The sequence below is a fragment of the Medicago sativa genome, chromosome 8, assembly GCF_051527215.1.
Source record: "Medicago sativa cultivar Bolivia chromosome 8, Bolivia_mono, whole genome shotgun sequence".
Classification (NCBI taxonomy): Eukaryota; Viridiplantae; Streptophyta; class Magnoliopsida; order Fabales; family Fabaceae; genus Medicago; species Medicago sativa.
The window spans coordinates 32,496,806-32,516,984 of NC_140756.1; the positions used below are offsets into that span (position 1 = coordinate 32,496,806).

Here is a 20,179-nt window from a genome sequence, read left to right on the forward strand (position 1 = left end):
GCATCTCATCAAACTCATTTCTCATTCTTACCATCTTTCTTTTCTGCTCATAATTTAAATTTTGACAATGCGATTTTCCAATCTTTATAACTCTTCATATGTTTAACCAAAAGAATCAATCCAACGTTGGTTATTACTTTGGCAGGTATTTTTCAATGCCTCCTGACTTCTGTGTACTTTGTATGCCTCCTAAATACTTTGCCTCATAAATCTTCTTTTCTTGTTTACACCAATTAAAAAAAAATCTTCTGCTTAAAAAAATATCAGCTCCAAAACAAAGGGACATCACTCCAGCAACATCAGCATCAAAATGAAATCAACATAATAAGCCTTAGTTCTAGAGATAACTTGTTTCACAAGTTATATAGTTAGTTACTTCAAACTAACTGTATTAGAGTTTATGTTAGCATACAGTTGGTGTAGCTTAGCTTCTCTAGTCTTTTGCTTCTTCTATATAAGTTGTACTCCTACTTTGATTACACTTAATGAGAATAATTCATTCATTTTGTTCCTTCATAATAAACATCAATAACACCAGTTCAACACATGATAACCAGCAGCAAATGTAGACAAGTTTTGAACAAAGCAGCAATATAGACATGTAACGCTAGCAGAAAACGAAATCAGCAACACTCAACAAAAATATAGACATTACGAGTAGAAAACCTTAATATTGGAACAAATTTGTCTAAATTGATAAACTCATCCATGTGGTTTCCTACATGAAGCAATAGTGTCTTATTCTAAAAAAGTTAAGCTACTAAGTAACTCCATTCGATATACTCTTACAGTTTATGCAAAATGATGGTTGCCCCATTTTTTGGCTGCAAAGTAAGCACCGTGATAGGAACATGCACATAATTAGGAGAAAGTTCAAATGAGAAATTCTGCAGCAACAATGATATTGCTATCTTTGATTCTAATAAGGCAAAATTTTGTCCAAGACAAATTCTAGGACCCCATCCAAAAGGGATATAAGAAACTTGGCCTTTTGTTGCCTTTACAATTCCTTCAGAAAACCGTTCAGGATTGAACTCCTTTGCATCATCACCCCATATATCTTGATCTTGGTGAATCAAATGTACTGGTAGCGAAACTTGTGTTCCTCCAGGTAACAAAAGGTTTCCAAGTTTCAAATCCTTTCGAAGAGCTCGGATTAAACCAATTATAGGTGGGTATAACCTTAGTACCTCGTACAGAATCATGGTAACCTATGGAAACAAAAAAAAAAATTATCAGATAGTACCAAAAAGGATTATGTATTAATAATCATCAAAATGAAATTGTGTGATTAAAAACGATCTTCTCACGTCAAATTTTCATGTGAAATTGTTAAGGGTGAATATATATCTCTCTCTCGACAATTGACATGATCTCCCCTAGCGGGGATTCATACCAATTCATCTCCTACCTAGGTCGACTTATGTTTTACAAGGTTCGAACCAGAAACCTCAAATTTGAAATCACCCCGATAATATCAGTAAAGAGAGAGATGGATACAAAACTTCATGAACTAAGATCATTTGAAATTTAAACATGAGAATAATCGATACGTACAATTTTAAGTTGACTTAGTCCTTCGAAGTTTGGATTTTGGTTCCCAAAAACTTGCATAACTTCCTGCCTTGCACGTTCTTGCCATTCAGGATACCTGCCTAATAACACCATTGTCCAAACCAGCAAACTTGAGGTGGTCTCTTGCCCTGCCAAGTAAAACAATTTGCATTCATCTATCACTTCTTGGGTCGTCATTCCAATACTCTTGCTATTTCCATGTCCTTGATTTTCGGCATGATTTGATTGCAAAAGTATGCCTAGTAAATCGTCATTGGTGGTTTCACCGTTCCGCAGTTCTTTTTCACGTTTTCTAATGATTCCCTCAAGTAAATCACGGATATCTCTTTCAATTTCTTTCATCATCCTCTCGTTAGTTGTTGGTAAAGGCCTAGAAAATACATTTATCCAGTGTTGTTAATTGTGAGGACAGGCACTTGATTAATATCATAGTATAATAAGTGCAACATGGTTCATTTAATTCGGTACTTTAGACTACGTCTAACAACATGTAGAAGTTTTCTAACTAGCTTCTGGATATGTACAATTAAACTTGAAACATATTTAACAACTTTATATATTATTTTGTACCATAATGGAGTGTTTGTTTGTAGTTCTGTCATCAAAAGAACTCCCTGCTTCTTCAGAAGTTGAAATAATTTTGTTCCTTCTGCGTAGCTGCTTCCAAATGCTGTCCGAGAAATTACATCACACGTCAAATTCTGAAGGAAAGGCCAAACATCAACCTCACATATTCCATCCGATGACAATAATCCCTTCCATTTGCTTATCATTTCATTGCAACTGTGAGAAAATGCAGGCAGCATACCCTATAGTATGAAGTAAATCATAATATAAGAAGAAAAGTTAGAAATTCAATTTACAAAATTGAAATAATTAGGTAAGTAATAACCTTACTTTCAATTTTTCTATGTGGAATGCCGGATTCACTATCCTTCGATGTGTAGCCCATTTCTCACCCTCATGGTGTACTATACCAACACTCAAATACAATGCAATGGGTCTTAACTTTTGTTTGGGGAAGTCCTCAATCTTGTTAAAGACATCCTTAATTTGATCAGGGTCTGTGATGATAACCCTTGGTATTGTACCTTCCCATAAAAAGGAATTCTTTCCTGCATATCCTTTATGTTAGAACAGTAAACCTGATTCTAAAGTGAATAGACAAGCGTTTAGTTTTAAAAAACTTGTGATACAACAAGCGTGTAGTTTATATTATCTCTATCTCTCGTGATCTGACTATCCTCCATCTGATCATTTCTCTTTACTATAAAATCTACATTTCTTCTCTACATACCAAAACCACCTAAACTTAATTTTCACCATCTTTTCTACTATAGGTGCTACCTACCCCCAACTCTCTAATTTTTCATTTCTAATCTTATCATATCTATTCTTACCACACATCCAACACAACATCTTCATATCTTCCTACACTGATTTTATTCTTATGCTGGTTCTTCACCACCTAACACTCTATTCCATACAACATCGTCAGTCTTATATCTCTGCGATAAAATTTTCCCTTCAACTTGAGTCGTACTTTCGTATCACATAAAACACTAAGGCTGTTGTAATCAAAATTTCAAGACATTTATGATTTTCCTTTTAGTTAAGGATCTAGCCGTATATTCTACAGACCATGATTTGAGAATTGAGATGTGTTGTCATGATTTTTAACATCTCTACGACTTCAATTGAACCCGCAGTGGACTTCCATCGACTGCAACATCAATGGCATGTCTTATTACGGCCTTGATTAAGTTATAAATGGAGGACAACTCATTGATTTATTCTTAACTCTCTTGTTCTCGAGAAAATGCAACTCTGGTCATCCGTAGTTCGACTAATATATAGGTAAGTAATACTTTTATAGGAAACTAGCTTTTGGATTGAGTTAGAACAAATCCCAAATTCAGAATCTATCCTAAGGAAGCAAATTTCCCTACCTCCCACATTTCTAAAAATTCACATATGCTTATGAAAGTATACTTCCAAACAACATATTTTGTCCTAAAGTGTATACCATATTTGCTAGAACAAAATAGAACGATGTACCATATTTATGAACAGTTTGATGAAAAGGTGAGAAGATAGACGGTGCAGCTTCTTTGGAGAGACCAATGGATTTAGACTTATGTTCTTGTTGCAACTTCAATATATAGTTTTGTTTTGACTTGTCCACAAAGAATGGAAGCTTATATGGTTCACCTTGAAGACCTTGAGCTTTGAGAAGTTTCTCAAACCTCTTTGGCTTAAGCCAAAAATTGTTGAAGAGATGCCATGGAATCACAGCTAGTAGAACTGTTAGAACACAGGTGATTATTGTTGTAGTTGTGGGAAACACAAACACCTCCATTTTAGTCAGCTTTGATATTGAAACACATACAAATATTAGACTTGCACCGTTTATGGCATTTATATGCTAAAAAAAATTATTTTTTTTAAAGAACGGTAGTCTTGCCACTTTAAAAAAAAAATATATTAACATAGAGTAGGATTTTTGTAACACAAAAGCTAATTTTTCACTTAGTACTTAACCACAAAATTAAGGAGCTGTATGTCAATTTTTTTGTTTGTTTTTTATATTAAAGATATAATTTAAAGGTTGTGCGAGTACCACGGCTAATGCGTGTACCACGCTAGGGTACCTCAAGTTCAAGATACTGTCGTCATGTCTATTTTGAATATCCTTTCCATTCTCGGTCAAATGAGATTTTAGTCCTTCCATCTCATAATAATTAACATAGTTCAACTTTTCTACTAAAATAAAAAATAGTTCAATTGTACATATGTTAATATACATACAAGTACAAACTTTGAAGTTTGGTCGAATGAAAATGAAATTCTGAAAAGAATTCTTTCATTTAAGTATCGAATCTAAATTCTCTTGAACATACAACTTCATGAGTGAAAATATTGGACAAAGGGACCAAAACTCGATGATTTTCAAATAGTGGAACCAATTTCGTGAGTGAAAATATGAAAGTAAAAAATGTAATTAAGTCTAAACTATTCGAGTTTGAATGAAACACATTAATTTATTGAGCTTAATTGCATGGTTGACATAATCATTATTGATTCAATAAAAATAAGAAAATAAAACATACTCACTCCGTCTCACAATTATTGTCTCTTTAACATCTTTTTTTTTTTAAATAATTGTCACTTTCCAATATCAATGCAGCATATTTCATTCAACTGAAGTACTCCACTAATTATAATTAATAAGGGTATTTTAGTAAATGTAACTAATTTTACCATTGAAATCAACACAATTAATCATTTCCTTAATAATCGTGCACAAACCTTAAACGACTAATATTGTGAGACGGAGAGTATTAATAAAATGGGGGATGGGTAACAAGAGTGCTATTTGTACGTTTTAGTACCACTTGTACATTGGGATAACAAGCATCGTAGCTACTTTGTAATGACCAACCCAGGGGTTTTCAACCTAGCTGCTGCGCTTCCCCAATCTTATACTCTTCCATTGGATCCACCAGACTTAATTCATGCTACTCGGTGTCTCACACATTAAATTATTCAATTTTTTTAGAATACTACCATTGTCGAAGCTCCTATATTGTCAATGTCGTGTCCGGTGTTTGTGTCCGTGCTTTATACTTATTATTATGTAAAGGAAAATGAAATTGAAGCAAAAGGCATAATAGCTTTTATTGTTAGTGAATCAAATAGTACAGTAGGACAAGAAGTAAGGTAATTATGTTTCTACATCCTTTACATAATAAGAAGCAATATAGACAGTAATAAAGCATCCACCTCTATTGTTATGTTATATTATTTTCCTTTTCAATTTACTTTGATGCTATCTGGCATTGCATCTGAGTTAATCATTTCACATTTTTTTCAGTTTTGATATAAAACCGTTTTACTTTGATTGCTGTACACCATCACCATGGGTTTTTAAGCATATGCAGGACCTGTCATTTTATTTGATTTGTGTGGCCCAGATGTGTTGTATGTGTTGTGTGGCCCAGATGTTGTGTGGTAATGTGTGTTGTGTGGCCCAGACATAATGTCACGGTGACATTATGTCACCCAAGTATTTTCCATTGTGGAAGGATAGAATAAACATTTGCCTTGTAACTGTCATTTTATTCTGCTATAATTATTTTAACACTTTCATTTTACCTAAAGCTCTCTACATTTTATTTTCTACTGAAACAACATCAATAACACCAGTGCAACACTATAGACAGGTTTTGATCAAAGCATCAACATAGACGGTAACACCAGCACTAGCAGAAAACAAAATCCGCAACACTCAGGCAAAATTATGGACATCAGGACTAGAAAATCTATCAAATAGGATGCTCAGATCCTTTTTCTACAATCCAACAACCCCAAAAGTGCAACAAACAGAAACCAGCAAGCAGCAATATCAAAAAAAGCGACAACCTCGTCCAGGAAAAAAAACGACTAATCCCTTGTCTATACAATTTCTTTAAAGACTGCGAACCAGCTTCGATTATAACTGCAAAAATAATTAAAGAAAAACACAACAATTTCCCTTTGTTCAATATAAAGCTTCAGGTTTTTAAACCCTTTAATGACAACAGTGCCCTGGAACATGATCAGTTTTAGGCTACAGCTTAAGACCAAACTCAACATTAATTCATAAACAAGCCAACCATAATATTGGAGCAAAATTTGTCCAAATTCATAAACTCATACCAGTGGTTTCTTACATAAAGCAATAGTGTCTTAATTTAAAGAAACTCATGTTTCCAGAATGATCACCTAAAAAAGTTAACCTACTAAGTAACTACATTGGATGCGCTCTTACAGTTTATGCAGAATGATGCTTGCCCCGTTTTTTGGCTGCAAAGTAAGCACCGTGGTAGGAACATGCACATAATTTGGAGAAAGTTCAAATGAGAAATTCTGCAGCAACAGTGATATCGCTATCTTTGCTTCCAATAAGGCAAAGTTTTGTCCAAGACAAATTCTAGGACCCCATCCAAAAGGGAAATAAGAAACTTGTCCTTTTGTTGCCTTCGCAATTCCTTCAGCAAACCTTTCAGGTTTGAACTCCTTTGCATCATCGCCCCATAGATCATGATCTTGGTGAATCAATAGTATTGGTAGGGAAATTTGTGTTCCTTCAGGTAGCAAAAGGTTTCCAAGTTTCAAATCCTTTCGAAGAGCTCGGTTGAAGTAAATTAATGGTGGGAATAACCTTAGTACCTCGTACAAAATCATGGTAACCTATAGAAACAAAAACAACTATCAGATAGTACCAAAAAGGATTATGTATTATTAATCATCAAAATGAACTTGTGTGATTAAAAATGATCTTCTCGTGTCAAATTTTCATGTGACATTGTTAAGGGTGATTATGTATCTCTCTCTTTCAACAATTGAAATGATCTCCCCTAATTTCCTTCTTGGATGAATTTCCACTAGTTCCCTCCTGCATAGATGGTCCTAGTGAGATTCATACTTCATCTCCTACCTAGGTCAACTTATTTTTTACAAGGTTCGAACCAGAAAACTCAAATTTGATAGTACACCTGCACACATTCAATCACTTCTGACCTAGTGCAGCATCATTAAGCCAACTCACAAGTCCAAACCCCACTATGTTTATGATTCACCCCTTTAATATCAGTAAAGAGAGAGATGGATACAAAACTTCATGTAATAAGATCATTTGAAATTTAAACTTGAGAATAATCGATACATACAATTTTAAGTTGACTTAGTCCTTCAAAGTTTGGATTTTGGTTCCCAAAAACTTGCAAAACTTCGTCCCTTGCACGTGCTTGCCATTCAGGATACCTGCCTAATAACACCATCGTCCAAACCAGCAAACTTGAAGTGGTCTCTTGCCCAGCAAGGTAAAACAATTTGCATTCATCTATCACATCTTGGGTGGTCATCCCAATACTCTTACTATTTCCATGTCCTTGACTTTCAGCATGATTTGATTGCAAAAGAATGCCTAATAAATCGTCATTGGTGGGTTCACCATTCTTCAGTGCTTTTTCTCGCTTTTCAATGATTCCCTCAAGTGAATCATGGATTTCTCTATCAATTTCTTTCATCTTCGTCTTGGTAGTTGTTGCTAGTAGCCTAGAAAACACTTGGTTAATATTATTATATTATAATAAATGCAACACAATTCATTTCATTAGGTACTTTGGATTAAGTCTAACTCAACCATACAGATTAGTCGTGTAAAATGAGTGGTGTCCTTCTTTATACACTTTTTTCAGACTTTTTTTTTTTAAGTTGGACTTGTGATTTTGTAAAGCGTCTAAAGTTTTCAAAAACTAGATCTAAAATATAACTTGGGATAGGGATACACTAAAACAAAATATGTAGAGTTAGTGTTTTTTAGACGAAATGTATAGTCTTGTTAGTTATAAATCAAGTTTCTGGTACATTCATTATTTATACCTCATGTGTCCCATGGTTCTTCTGTCTAGCATGTGATGCTTAAGACAACAAAGACTACAGACATGTAGACATCATTCACTCACAGGCAGATTGGCAGGACAACAACAGTTGGAAGCTTTCAAGTTTATATTTTATTTTGCACTAGAGACTATTTTCCTTGTAAACAAATAATAATGCTTATGTCTTTCCCAAACTAGAACATACTTTTAATTTGTCAAATGTACCAAAATAATATATTGTAGTCATACCCCCATAATGGATTGTTCGTCTGTCGCCCTGTCATCAAAAGAAATCCCTGCTTCTTTAGAAGTTGAAATAGTTTTGTTCCTTCTGCGTAGCTGCTTCCAAATGCCGTCCGAGAAATTACATCACAGGTAAAATTCTGAAGGAAAGGCCAAACATCAATCTCACATGTTCCATCTGATGACAATAATCCCTTCCATTTGCTTATCATTTCATTGCAACTGTGGGAGAATGCAGGCAGCATACCCTACAGTATGAAGTAAATCAAATTATAAGAAAATTTCGAAATTTAATTTACAAAATTGCAAGAATTAATTAAAGCAGTAACCTTACTTTCAATTTTTCTAGGTGGAATGCTGGATTGGCAATCTTCCTATGTTTAGCCCATTTCTTACCCTCAAGATCTAGTATACCAACGCTCAAATACTTGGCGATAGATCTTAATTTTGGTTTGGGGAAGTCCTCGATCTTGTTAAAGACTTCCTTAATTTGATCAGGGTCTGTGATGATAACTCTTGGTGTTGTACCTTCCCATAAGAAGGAATTCTTTCCTGCATATCCTTTATGTTAGAACAACAAACCCAACTCGAAAGTAAACAGATAAATAAACGCACAAGAAAACAATGCTTGATTACAAAGTTCTACCAATTGTGTTTACGTCTCTGAGAGCAATGTGGCAGTTGTAATTTTCTATTATGCAATGCTTAATATTACATAGTACAAGATGTGTTTAAATACTGTGCTACGCTCGTTGCACTTTCAGCTCTTCTCGCTCTCTTACGCTAGAGCCTCTTCCCACTTATCAGCAACTGGTAAAAAGTGGCTTTAACAACTTATGGAGGACTTGATATCTATCTGTGATTTAATATTAACATTAAGTCCGTATCATGTTTGGTCCTTGCATCTTATAATATAAACCAAAACTCATCCAGAACTCTGTTCTTTACTTTTAAGCATATAATTAATATCACAAATCTCTAGACATTTCTGATTTTCTTTTTAGTATCAGATATTCAAACAAAGTTTTAAAAAGTGTCTGTGACTGTGATTTGAGTTGCAACATCTAAGATTTTGGATATTTCTTTGACCATCAACTACACATCACCACAATATCAATGATAGCACATTGATTGAGTTAAAAATGGTGGACAACTTGTTGAGCTAGCTTCTGCACTGAACTAGGACAACCCCCAAATTCGAAGTCTATCCTAAGGGTCCAACATTCTCCAGTCCAAGTTTCTAAAAATCCATAAATATTTTTGGAAATGTACTTCCGGACAACATATTTTGTCCGGCTTTCGAGCAAACACAAAATTCATGCCTTTTTCCTAATATGTGCAAAATTTATGCATCATAAAAAAATTTCTATAACTTTTTTAATAAATAATTGTTGTTTTTCGATAAAAAAATAAATTGTTATTTTAGTTTTTTTAACATAATAAAATATTACACTTACCCCTATTTTTAAAATATAAATATATACAAAAACATCATTGACGTATCTCTCCAAAATCCTCCTCACAATCAGACCCTACATGTCCATTGTCCAATAATAAGATCATAATATCCCCTTTTAATTGAAATTTTAAAAGTCAAACCAACAATTTAATTGCTAGTTGCTAGTACAATCTAGTTCATTTAATGTCAGATCTTTGGACTAACATTTAGATTGGTGTATGAACAAATAGAAAGTAAGATTAGTAGATGTACCATATTTTTGTACAGCTTGATGAGCAGGAGTGAAGATAGATGGTGCAGCTTCTTTGGTGAGACCAATGGATTTAGATTTATCTTCTTGTTGCAACTTCAACATATAATTTTGTTTTGAGTTGTCCACAAACAGTGAAAGCTTATATGGTTCACCTTGAAAACCTTGAGCTTTGAGAAGTTTCTCAAACCTCTTTGGCTTAAGCCATAACTTGTTGAGCAGATACCATGGAATCACAGCAAGTAGAACTGACAAAACACAGATGATTATTGTTGTTCCTGTTGGAAACACAAACACCTCCATTTTATGTTTTTGTCTTGGATTTGGACTGTGTCTTGTTGTGTTGTGCAAAAGGTCATTAAATATTTAAGGTAGTATTCTATTCAATTATTCACCTCAAAGGTGGGGTCATTCAAGTTCAAGCTGCTACACGTACTCGTCTTTTTCATAAAATATCTTAACATTCTTATAAATAATGCATAAAAGTTTATTTATTTGTATAAGTTGTTTTGTATAAGTTTTAAAATAAGTTAATTTTAGTTTATAATATTATTTATTAAATAAATCTACAAAATTTGTACAGAAAAAATGGGGTTAATTATATAAATTTACCTTGTTAAGTCTGAAAAATGATCTTGTAAAATAAAAAGTATATATTCTAATCTTTCTTATTATTTTTGACTCTGTAATATAGTTAAAGTCCAAAAAACCTATTTAGAGGTTGATTATTTTCAAGTATGTTTAGGACGTTAAAATATGACTTTACACAAAAAAAATTAAAAAATTTCAACTAAGGACGAATTAATTATGAATTTTTAAAACGTCAAAAACTCAAAAAACAGAACAAAGAAACTTCAATCTAGAAATTGAATTTTGAGTTGATTGTTTGAAGAGACATCTATAGATATACAGAAAAAGGATCTGCAAAGTTTGGTAGCATTTTAAAGACATTTCAATTTATTTTTATTTTCAACCAAAACGTGCGAAATGACAATTTTGTTCCGAGTAAACGTATACTCATAGGTCAAGTTCCGTTCTCTAATTTTGTAGGCATGGTTAAAACTTCATAAAAACATTCACCATTAAAATTAAATTTTGGAGTTTTTAAACGAGATACGAATTAATTATGAATTGTTTAAGAAATTCATAATTATGGGGAATAAAAATTCATAATAAATTTGTCCCCAGTTTGAAAGAACAAATTTTTTGTATAGTTGTGTCCGCAGCAATATAGTGGGTAGTTTGTTTTGCAGTTTTTTAAAGAAAAAAATTTATTTTATAACAAAAAACTACTTTTATGATCTGTAGTGTTTGTTTTTTATTTTTAAGATATTTCATTTTGTATTTTGCTATGAACTTGAAGAAATTCTAAATAGTCATTCAAATTCAAGCATTATCACATATACTTTAAAGGTCTTTAAATGTTATAATGTGCCTTAGGTTAAGACGGAATATATTTGAAAAAGTAGGCTAAAAAAAAAAAAACTTGGATTTAGATATAAGCTGCACATCTTTTTTTTTTTTTTTTTGAGAGGACAAGCTACACATCTTAAAGAATGAAAAAGTACTACCAAATTTTTATTTCTTGGTTTTCCTTTCATTCTATTTTTTGTGTTGACCAATTTTTGATAGTTTAGTCTGCAGTTATTTTTTTCTTTTTTTCATATTTTTTATTACGAAAATATTTATTCCACTATTCTTGATATGTCCGTCTGCATATCATAAGATATTTATTCCACTTTGTTCCTTGACAAAATCCAAATCGTTGCAGCAAGATCAGCAGCTATCTATTATGATCTCAAATAACATAAAAGAATACACACAATTTATATAATAACAAAAAGGCTTAAGTGCAATTTTGCCCCCCCTATTTTGACTGAATCGGAATTTTACCCCCCCCTATTTTAAAACTCGGAATTTTACCCCCCCCCCCCCCCCCCAATTTAATGTTTTTCGGAATTTTACCCCCCCTATTTTAAAACTCAGAATTTTACCCCCCCAATTCAATGTTTTTCGGAATTTTACCCCCTCCACCACATTATCTTATTATCCACCTAATTAATTATTTAAATTAATTAATTTTTAATTACAAAAAATAAATAACTTTTTAAAAAAAATGGAAAAAAAACTTTAAAAAATACCTTAAAATGCAGAAAAAAAAACTAGAAAATAAAGATAAAATGTAGGAATTACAAAAAATAAATAATTTTTTATAAAAATCGATTTTTTAAAATGCAGAAAAAATACTAGAAAATAAAGATAAAATGTAGGGAATAAACCAGAATAAACAAAAAAAAATCCATTAAAAATACATGGAAAAACAGTATAAACGGAAAAAAAATCCCATTAAAAATACATGAAAAAAAACATAATGCACCTATAAATAGTTGGATGATCATTAACCAAATATACAAGTGCAATAATACACCTAATAATTGATCATCCAAATATTAGCCATGTATTTTTAATGGAATTTTCCATGTATTTTTATTGGATTTTTTCGTTTATTCTGGTTTATTTCCTACATTTTATCTTTATTTTCTAGTATTTTTTCTGCATTTTAAGGTATTTTTTAAAGTTTTTTCGATTTTTTTAAAAAGTTATTTATTTTTTGTAATTCCTGCATTTTATCTTTATGTTCTAGTATTTTTTAGAATTTTTTTCTGCATTTTAAGGTATTTTTTAAAGTGTTTTTCGATTTTTTTAAAAAGTTATTTATTTTTTGTAATTAAAAATTAATTAATTTAAATAATTAATTAGGTGGATAATAAGATAATGTGGTGGAGGGGGTAAAATTCCGAAAAACATTAAATTAGGGGGGTAAAATTCTGAGTTTTAAAATAGGGGGGGGTAAAATTTCGAAAAACATTAAATTGGGGGGGTAAAATTCCGAGTTTTAAAATAGGGGGGGTAAAATTTCGATTCAGTCAAAATAGGAGGGGCAAAATTGCACTTAAGCCTAACAAAAATTGATGGCGTTAAGAGACTCATGGCATCTGATACTCTTCTATCGGACCCACCAGACTTAATTCATGCTACTAGGTGTCTAGCAAGTAGTGTCTGGCATCCGACTCGTGTTGGTGTCCAACACCGACATGACTCTGACACATCCGATTACAATAAATTATTCAATTTTTTCATAATAGTACCAGCGTCAAAGTTCTTGCGTCAATATGTGTCCGGTGTTTTTATCCGTGCTTCATACTTATTATGTAAATGAAAATGAAATAGAAGCAAAAGTTTATTAATGAATGCATAATAGCTTTTATTCTAAGTGAATCAAATAGTACAAGAGGACAAGAAGTAAGGTAATCAAATAGTTCCATTTCAATTTACTTTGATGCTATCTGGCATTGCATCTGAGTTAATCATTTCACATTTTTTTCAGTTTTGATATAAAACCGTTTTACTTTGATTGCTGTACACCATCACCATGGGTTTTTATGCATGCAGGCCCTGTCATTTTATTTGATCATACATGGTTTGATATAGTGGAATGTGTGTTCAAACCATCTTTGTTGTGTTAACAAATCCTCTTTTGATTTTTACACCAACTAAGAAATTCTTTTTGTTCCAACCCAACCTTCATATATTGGAGCATAATTTGTCCAAATTCATAAACTCATACCTGTGGTTTCTTATACAAATCAATAGTGTCTTAATTTAAAGAAACTCATGTTTACAGATAAATCACCTAAAAGAGTTAAGCTACTAAATAACTCCATTGGATGTGCTCTCACAGTTTATGCAAAATGATGCTTGCCCCATTTTTTGGCGTCAAAGTAAGCACAGTGGTAGGAACATGCACATAATTAGGAGAAAGCTCGAATGAGAAATTCTGCAGCAGCAATGAAATTGCTATCTTTGCTTCTAGTAAGGCAAAGTTTTGTCCAAGACAAATTCTAGGACCCCATCCAAAAGGGAAATAACAAACTTTTCCTTTTGTAGCCTTCGCAATTCCTTCAGCGAACCTTTCAGGTTTGAACTCCTTTGCATCATCGCCCCATAGATCATGATCTTGGTGAATCAATAGTATTGGTAGGGAAATTTGTGTTCCTTCAGGTAGGGAAACGTTTCCAAGTTTCAAATCCTTTCGAAGAGCTCGGTTGAAGTAAATTAAAGGTGGGAATAACCTTAGTACCTCGTACAAAATCATGGTAACCTATAGAAACAAAAACAATTATCAGATAGTACCAAAAAGGATTATGTATTAATAATCATCAAAATGAAATTGTGTGATTAAAAATAATCTTCTCGTGCCAAAATTTCATGTGAACATTGTTAAGGGTGATTATGTATCTCTCTCTTTCAACAATTGAAATGATCTACCCTAATTTCCTTCTTGGATGAATTACCACTAGTTCCCTCCTGCATAGATGGTCCTAGTGAGATTCATACTTCATCTCCTACCTAGGTCAACTTATTTTTGACAAGGTTCGAACCTAGTGCAGCATATTCAATCACTTCTGACCTAGTGCAGCATCGGCAAGCCAACTCACAAGTCCAAACCCCAGTAATATCAGTAAAGAGATAAATATAGATACAAAACTTCATGTGATATGATCATTTGAAATTTGAACAATACATACAGTTTTAAGTTGACTTAATCCTTCATTGTTTGGATTTTGGTTCCCAAAAACTTGCAAAACTTCCTGCCTTGCACGTGCTTGCCATTCAGGATACCTGCCTAATAGCACCATTGTCCAAACCAGCAAACTTGAAGTCGTCTCTTGCCCAGCAAGGTAAAACAATTTGCATTCATCTATCACATCTTGGGTGGTCATCCCAATATTCTTACTATTTCCATGTCCTTGTTTTTCGGCATGATTTGATTCCAAAAGAATGCCTAATAAATCGTCATTGGTGGTTTCACCATTCTTCAGTGCTTTTTCTCGTTTTTCAATAATTCCCTCAAGTGAATCATGGATTTCCCTATCAACTTCTTTCATCTTCGTCTTGGTAGTTGTTGCTAGAAGCCTAGAAAACACATTTATCTAGTGATGTTAAATGTGAAGGAACGCACTTGGTAAATATTATTATATTATAATAAATGCAACACAATTCATTTCATTAGGTACTTTGGATTAAGTCTAACTCAACCATACAGATTGGGCGTGTATGCTTCTGTTACATTCATTATTTAGACCTCATGTGTCCGATGGTTCTTCTGTCTAGCATGTGATGCTTCAGACAACAAAGACTACAAACATCGTTCACTCAAAGGTATATTGGCAGGCTAACAAAATATAGAAGCTATATTTTATTTTGCACTAGAGACTATTTTCGTTATAAATAAATAATAATGCTTATGTCATTCCCAAACAATAGCATATACTTTCAATTTGTCAAATGTACCAAAATAATATTGCAGTCATACCCCCATAATGGATTGTTCGTTTGTAGTTCTGTCATCAAAAGAAATCCCTGCTTCTTTAGAAGTTGAAATAGTTTTGTTCCTTCTGCGTAGCTGCTTCCAAATGCTGTCCGAGAAATGACATCACAGGTAAAATTCTGAAGGAAAGGCCAAACATCAACCTCACATGTTCCATCTGATGACAATAATTCCTTCCATTTGCTTATCATTTCATTGCAACTGTGAGAAAATGCAGGCAGCATACCCTATAGTTTGAAGTAAATAATATTATAAAATAAAAATTAGAAATTTAATTTACAAAATTGCAAGCATTAATTAAAGCAATAACCTTACTTTCAATTTTTCTAGGTGGAATGCTGGATTGGCAATCTTCCTATGTTTAGCCCATTTCTTACCCTCATAATCTATAATACCAACGCTCAAATACTTGGCGATGGATTTTAATATTGGTTTAGGGAAGTCCTCGATCTTGTTAAAGACTTCCTTAATTTGATCAGGGTCTGTGATGATAACTCTTGGTGTTGTACCTTCCCATAAAAAGGAATTCTTTCCTGCTTATGCTTTATGTTAGAACCGCAAACCAAACTATAAATAAACAGATAAATAAACGCACAAGAATATAATGATTGATTATGGAGTTCTACCAATTGTGTTTACGTCTCTGAGATCGATGTGGCAGTTGTAATTTTCTATTATACAATGCTTAACATTTACATAGTAAAAGATGTGTTTAAATACTGCGCTACACTCGTTGCACTTTCAGCTCTTCTCGCTCTGTCAGGCTAGAGCCTCTTCCCACTTATCAGTGAATATAATCCATACGTAACACTTCACTTATCGGCAACTAGTAAAAAGTGGCTTTAACAACTTTTGGAGGACTTGATATCTATTTGTGATTTAATATTAACATCGAGTTTGTATCATGGTTGGCCCTTGCATCTGATAATATAAACCAAAAACTCCTCCAGAACTCTGTTCTTTTCTTTTCAGTTATACAAAATTCACACTTTTTTCCTAATGTGTACATCTCAGGATATCATAGATTTGTTGTTGAGCTAACCTAAGAGTATGTTTAAAGGGGGATTTTGGAGGGGAGAGAAGGGCTTTTCCTTTTGACTATTATGTTACTATTTTCTCCTCAAACCTTGGACTCTGACTCCTTCAATCCCTTAGCTCAGCCAAGAGAGCTATCCATCCCCCAAGGGGAAGGTAGGGCTTGTTTTTCTTTTCTAAATTATGTGCAAGCTACTACCTCCGTCCCTAATTATAAGACCCTTTTGAGAATTTTTTTTGTCCCTTTTTATAAGACCCCTTTGCTATTTCCAACTACATTAATTATTTCTTTACATACAAGCCCCTATTTATTATACATCTTTTTCTTCAATCTACAATAAATAACAATTTGAAAACATAAACCAACCTCTCTCTTAAAGGATAAAATTGTAAAAACAATAGTAATTACAAACATATTTAATACAAATATCCACTATCTTAATTCCCGTTATTTTTTCAAAAGGGTCCTATAATTAGGGACGGAGGTAGTATAAAATATTTCTAAAAATAAATGAACTATGATTCAATTATTATATGAACATGATATTGTTTCAATTTTTAAAGAGTCTTTTTATGAAGTGTAAATTTGCACATATTAAAAAATTCAAAATAATATGTTTGTATTGAAACTTGTATGTTTTATATTAAATATAAAAAAATTAATAAATAATTATTGTTTTTCAATAAAAAGTTGTTATTTTAGTTTTTTAACGGATAGAATATTACACATGTTAGACCACCTTTTTTTAATATATAATATAAAGAGTTAAATATGTTTTTGGTCCCTATAAATATACCAACTTTTCGTTTTAGTCCCTCTAAAATTTTCCTTCAACTTTTAGTCCCTCAAAAATTTTCCATTTTCACTTTTAGTCCCTCCTTTAAAGTAAACTCATATGTAGAATTCTTATTTTTGAATAAAATTTTGCATAAAAATTCATAATATTATAAGAATCTCTCCCAAAAAAATTTAGAATTTTTTAACAAAACATGAATTTAATATGAATTTTTATATTTTTTATGGTTAAAAATTCATATTAAATTTATGTTTTGTTAAAAAATTCTATATTTTTTTTGGGAAATATTTTTACAATATTCTACACATTTCTGCATAATTTCATTAAAAAAATACTAAAATTAACTTAAAAATAGGGATCAAAAGTAGTGATTGAAAATTTTATAGGGACTAAAAGTTGAAGGAAAATTTTAGAGGGACCAAAACGAAAAGTTGGTATATTTATAGGGACCAAAAACATATTTAACCCTAATATAAATATATACAAAAGCATCGACGTGGCTCTCCAAAATCCTCCGTGCAATTGGACCTTACAGGTGCAATAGTAGGATCATATGTCCCCTTTTAAATTGAAGTTTCAAAAGTCAACCAACAATTTTTCATTAAAAAAATAAGTCAGTCAATCAACAATCAAATTGCTAGTTGTTAGTTGCTAGTATAATATAGTTGTGGAAAGAAATTAAAAACTCAATATCCAGTTTAAAGACCGACTAATTTATATCAATCCCACCGGGGTTCATTTAATGTAAGATCTTTGGACTACCCTCCCACAGAAGACTTGTGGAATGGAACATTTAGATTGGTGTATGAACAAAATAGAAAGGAAGTGTAATAAGTGTACCATATTTGTGTACAGTTTGATGAACATGAGTGAAGATAGATGGAGCAGCTTCTTTGGAGAGACCAATGAATTTAGATTTATCTTCTTGTTGCAACTGCAACATATAATTTTGTCTTGATTTGTCCTTTAATACTGAGAGGTTATATGGTTCACCTTGAAAACCTTGAGCTTTGAGAAATTTCTCAAACCTCTTTGGCTTAAGCCATAACTTGTTGAGCAGATACCAAGGAATCACAGCAAGTAGAACTGACAGAACAGAGATGATTATTGTTGTTCCTCTGGGAAACACAAACACTTCCATATTTTTTTTTTTTGTATTGGAAGTGGATTGTGTCTTTGTGTAAAAGGGCTTCATTAAAGAGGTATTTATATTTAAGTTAGGAGGAGTATTCAATGATAGTTTGTTATTTTTTTTGAAAGAATATTCAATAATAGTTGAAACTTGAAAGAGACTACATTCACATAAAGGTAGGCAAAGGCTAAGGTGGGAGACCTCTTTAGGTCTCCTACCGTAGGAGACTTAAAGTTTTTTTTTTTTTTTTTTGAAAATGGATGTCAAGCATTAGATGTGTTAGAAAGATTTTGAATGGTTGAGATTTATAAGTTACTTGACCTACTAAGATTCTATTTTTTTAAAATATATATATACTTTCTTCAATCACATTTATAAATAAATAACAGTTTTTTTTAGATACATTGAATAATTAATGTATCTGATCTATAAATATGACCTACTATCCATTCTATAAGATTTTTTCAAAGACGGACTATACATTTTATGAGAATCTTACTAAGGTGGGCTAAAAGTAAAATATAATTGAAAATGTTACGAAATTTTTCCTTACAAAAAATATTTTACTCTATTATAACTATCCACGTTATATGATATTCTTTCACAATAATTTGTCATTTTTTGGTTCTTTTAAAGGATCTCCCAATTATGTTTCTACGTGATTAATATGCAATTTAAATATTTAAAACCTATTGACCATTTATATGTATATTCTATTAGAGAATTAGTACGTAACATTTCTCTGTCTTTATATAGTTCAAAGAAGGATAAGTTATTTTAATTAGGGTTAATTATGTTTTTGGTCCCTACAAAATTGCAACCTTGTAAGTTTAGTCCTTACTTAATTTTAATAGCATTTTTAATCCCTACAAAAAAAAATTTACTTATAATTTTAGTCCCTGCTAAAATAAATTTTGTTTAATTATCCTTAAACTCTTAAATTTTTTAACGATTCTTTTTATACAAGTTTAGAACACTGTGAACGGTTCATTTACTAAAATCTATAATTTTTTAACATGAAATAAATTAAATATGAATTTTTTAAAACAACAAAAGTTTAAGATATAAGTAACAAAAATATGGACGTAGAAATCAAATTTTTGCGATATTTTTTTCGGAGGACCTTTTAATAACGTTCTTAACACGCCTGTAAAAAATTGTTAAAAAACTTAAGAGTTTAAGCATAAATTAAACAAATTTGGATTGAGTAAGGACTAATATTGAGTGCAAATTTTTTTTGTAGGGATTAAAAATGCTATTAAAATTAAGTAAGGACTAAACTTACAAGGTCGCCATTTTGTAAGGACAAAAAACATAATTAACCCTTTTAATTAATATGAATTTTCTATATTGATCTTGTAATATTCATACCACCACAATGTACATGAAATGATTTATACACTTTTCTATCTCCTACACAATAAAGCTGCAAAAACAGTGTACATCACCTGCAAAAACAGGTTATTTAAGCTATCCAAAAAAATAAAAAGAAAGAAACGGGAGTCTCCCACGGTAGGAGACCTACTGTGGTCTCCCACCCTAAATGGCACTCATAAAGGTAGGGTCATTCAAGGGCAAAGGCTACGGTAGGCAACCTCTATAGGTCTCCTACCGTAGGAGACTTGATTTTTTTTTTTTTTATGTAAAATTGATATTAACCATTGGATGCATTTGGAATTTTTTAAAGAGCATAGTATTATTATACTCTCCCCACACTAGATTTCCATCATTCTTCTCTCTTCCCTTCAATGTCTTACTCGCCCACCAACAGCAACAGCCTTTCAAATGTAATATTTAGACCAGAAATTCAACCAATCAATACCATCAATTAGCTATTTAAATCCTCAATTGATCTGTAAAATACTCTCTGC

General features: G+C 32.0%; 3 protein-coding genes across 3 annotated transcripts; all 3 read right to left on the reverse strand.

Moving 5' to 3' along the window:
- Positions 1 to 645: 645 nt before the first annotated feature.
- Positions 646 to 3,964, reverse strand: LOC146898517 (11-oxo-beta-amyrin 30-oxidase-like). Its single transcript, XM_085737264.1, has 5 exons — positions 3,634 to 3,964; positions 2,473 to 2,690; positions 2,146 to 2,384; positions 1,558 to 1,945; positions 646 to 1,211 (listed from the first exon to the last, which is right to left on the reverse strand). The coding sequence occupies exons 1-5, from the start codon at positions 3,932 to 3,934 to the stop codon at positions 786 to 788; spliced, it is 1,572 nt and encodes a 523-aa protein (XP_085593390.1). The 5' UTR covers positions 3,935 to 3,964; the 3' UTR covers positions 646 to 785.
- Positions 3,965 to 6,209: 2,245 nt separating this feature from the next.
- On the reverse strand, positions 6,210 to 10,292 carry LOC146898518 (11-oxo-beta-amyrin 30-oxidase). The gene is made up of 5 exons (XM_085737262.1): positions 9,955 to 10,292; positions 8,578 to 8,795; positions 8,250 to 8,491; positions 7,287 to 7,674; positions 6,210 to 6,807 (listed from the first exon to the last, which is right to left on the reverse strand). Exons 1-5 carry the CDS (start codon positions 10,253 to 10,255, stop codon positions 6,382 to 6,384), a joined length of 1,575 nt encoding a protein of 524 aa, XP_085593388.1. The 5' UTR covers positions 10,256 to 10,292; the 3' UTR covers positions 6,210 to 6,381.
- Positions 10,293 to 13,541: 3,249 nt separating this feature from the next.
- LOC146898519 (11-oxo-beta-amyrin 30-oxidase-like) lies at positions 13,542 to 18,354 on the reverse strand. The gene is made up of 5 exons (XM_085737261.1): positions 18,017 to 18,354; positions 15,660 to 15,877; positions 15,330 to 15,571; positions 14,542 to 14,929; positions 13,542 to 14,114 (listed from the first exon to the last, which is right to left on the reverse strand). Exons 1-5 carry the CDS (start codon positions 18,315 to 18,317, stop codon positions 13,689 to 13,691), a joined length of 1,575 nt encoding a protein of 524 aa, XP_085593387.1. The 5' UTR covers positions 18,318 to 18,354; the 3' UTR covers positions 13,542 to 13,688.
- Positions 18,355 to 20,179: the final 1,825 nt, after the last annotated feature.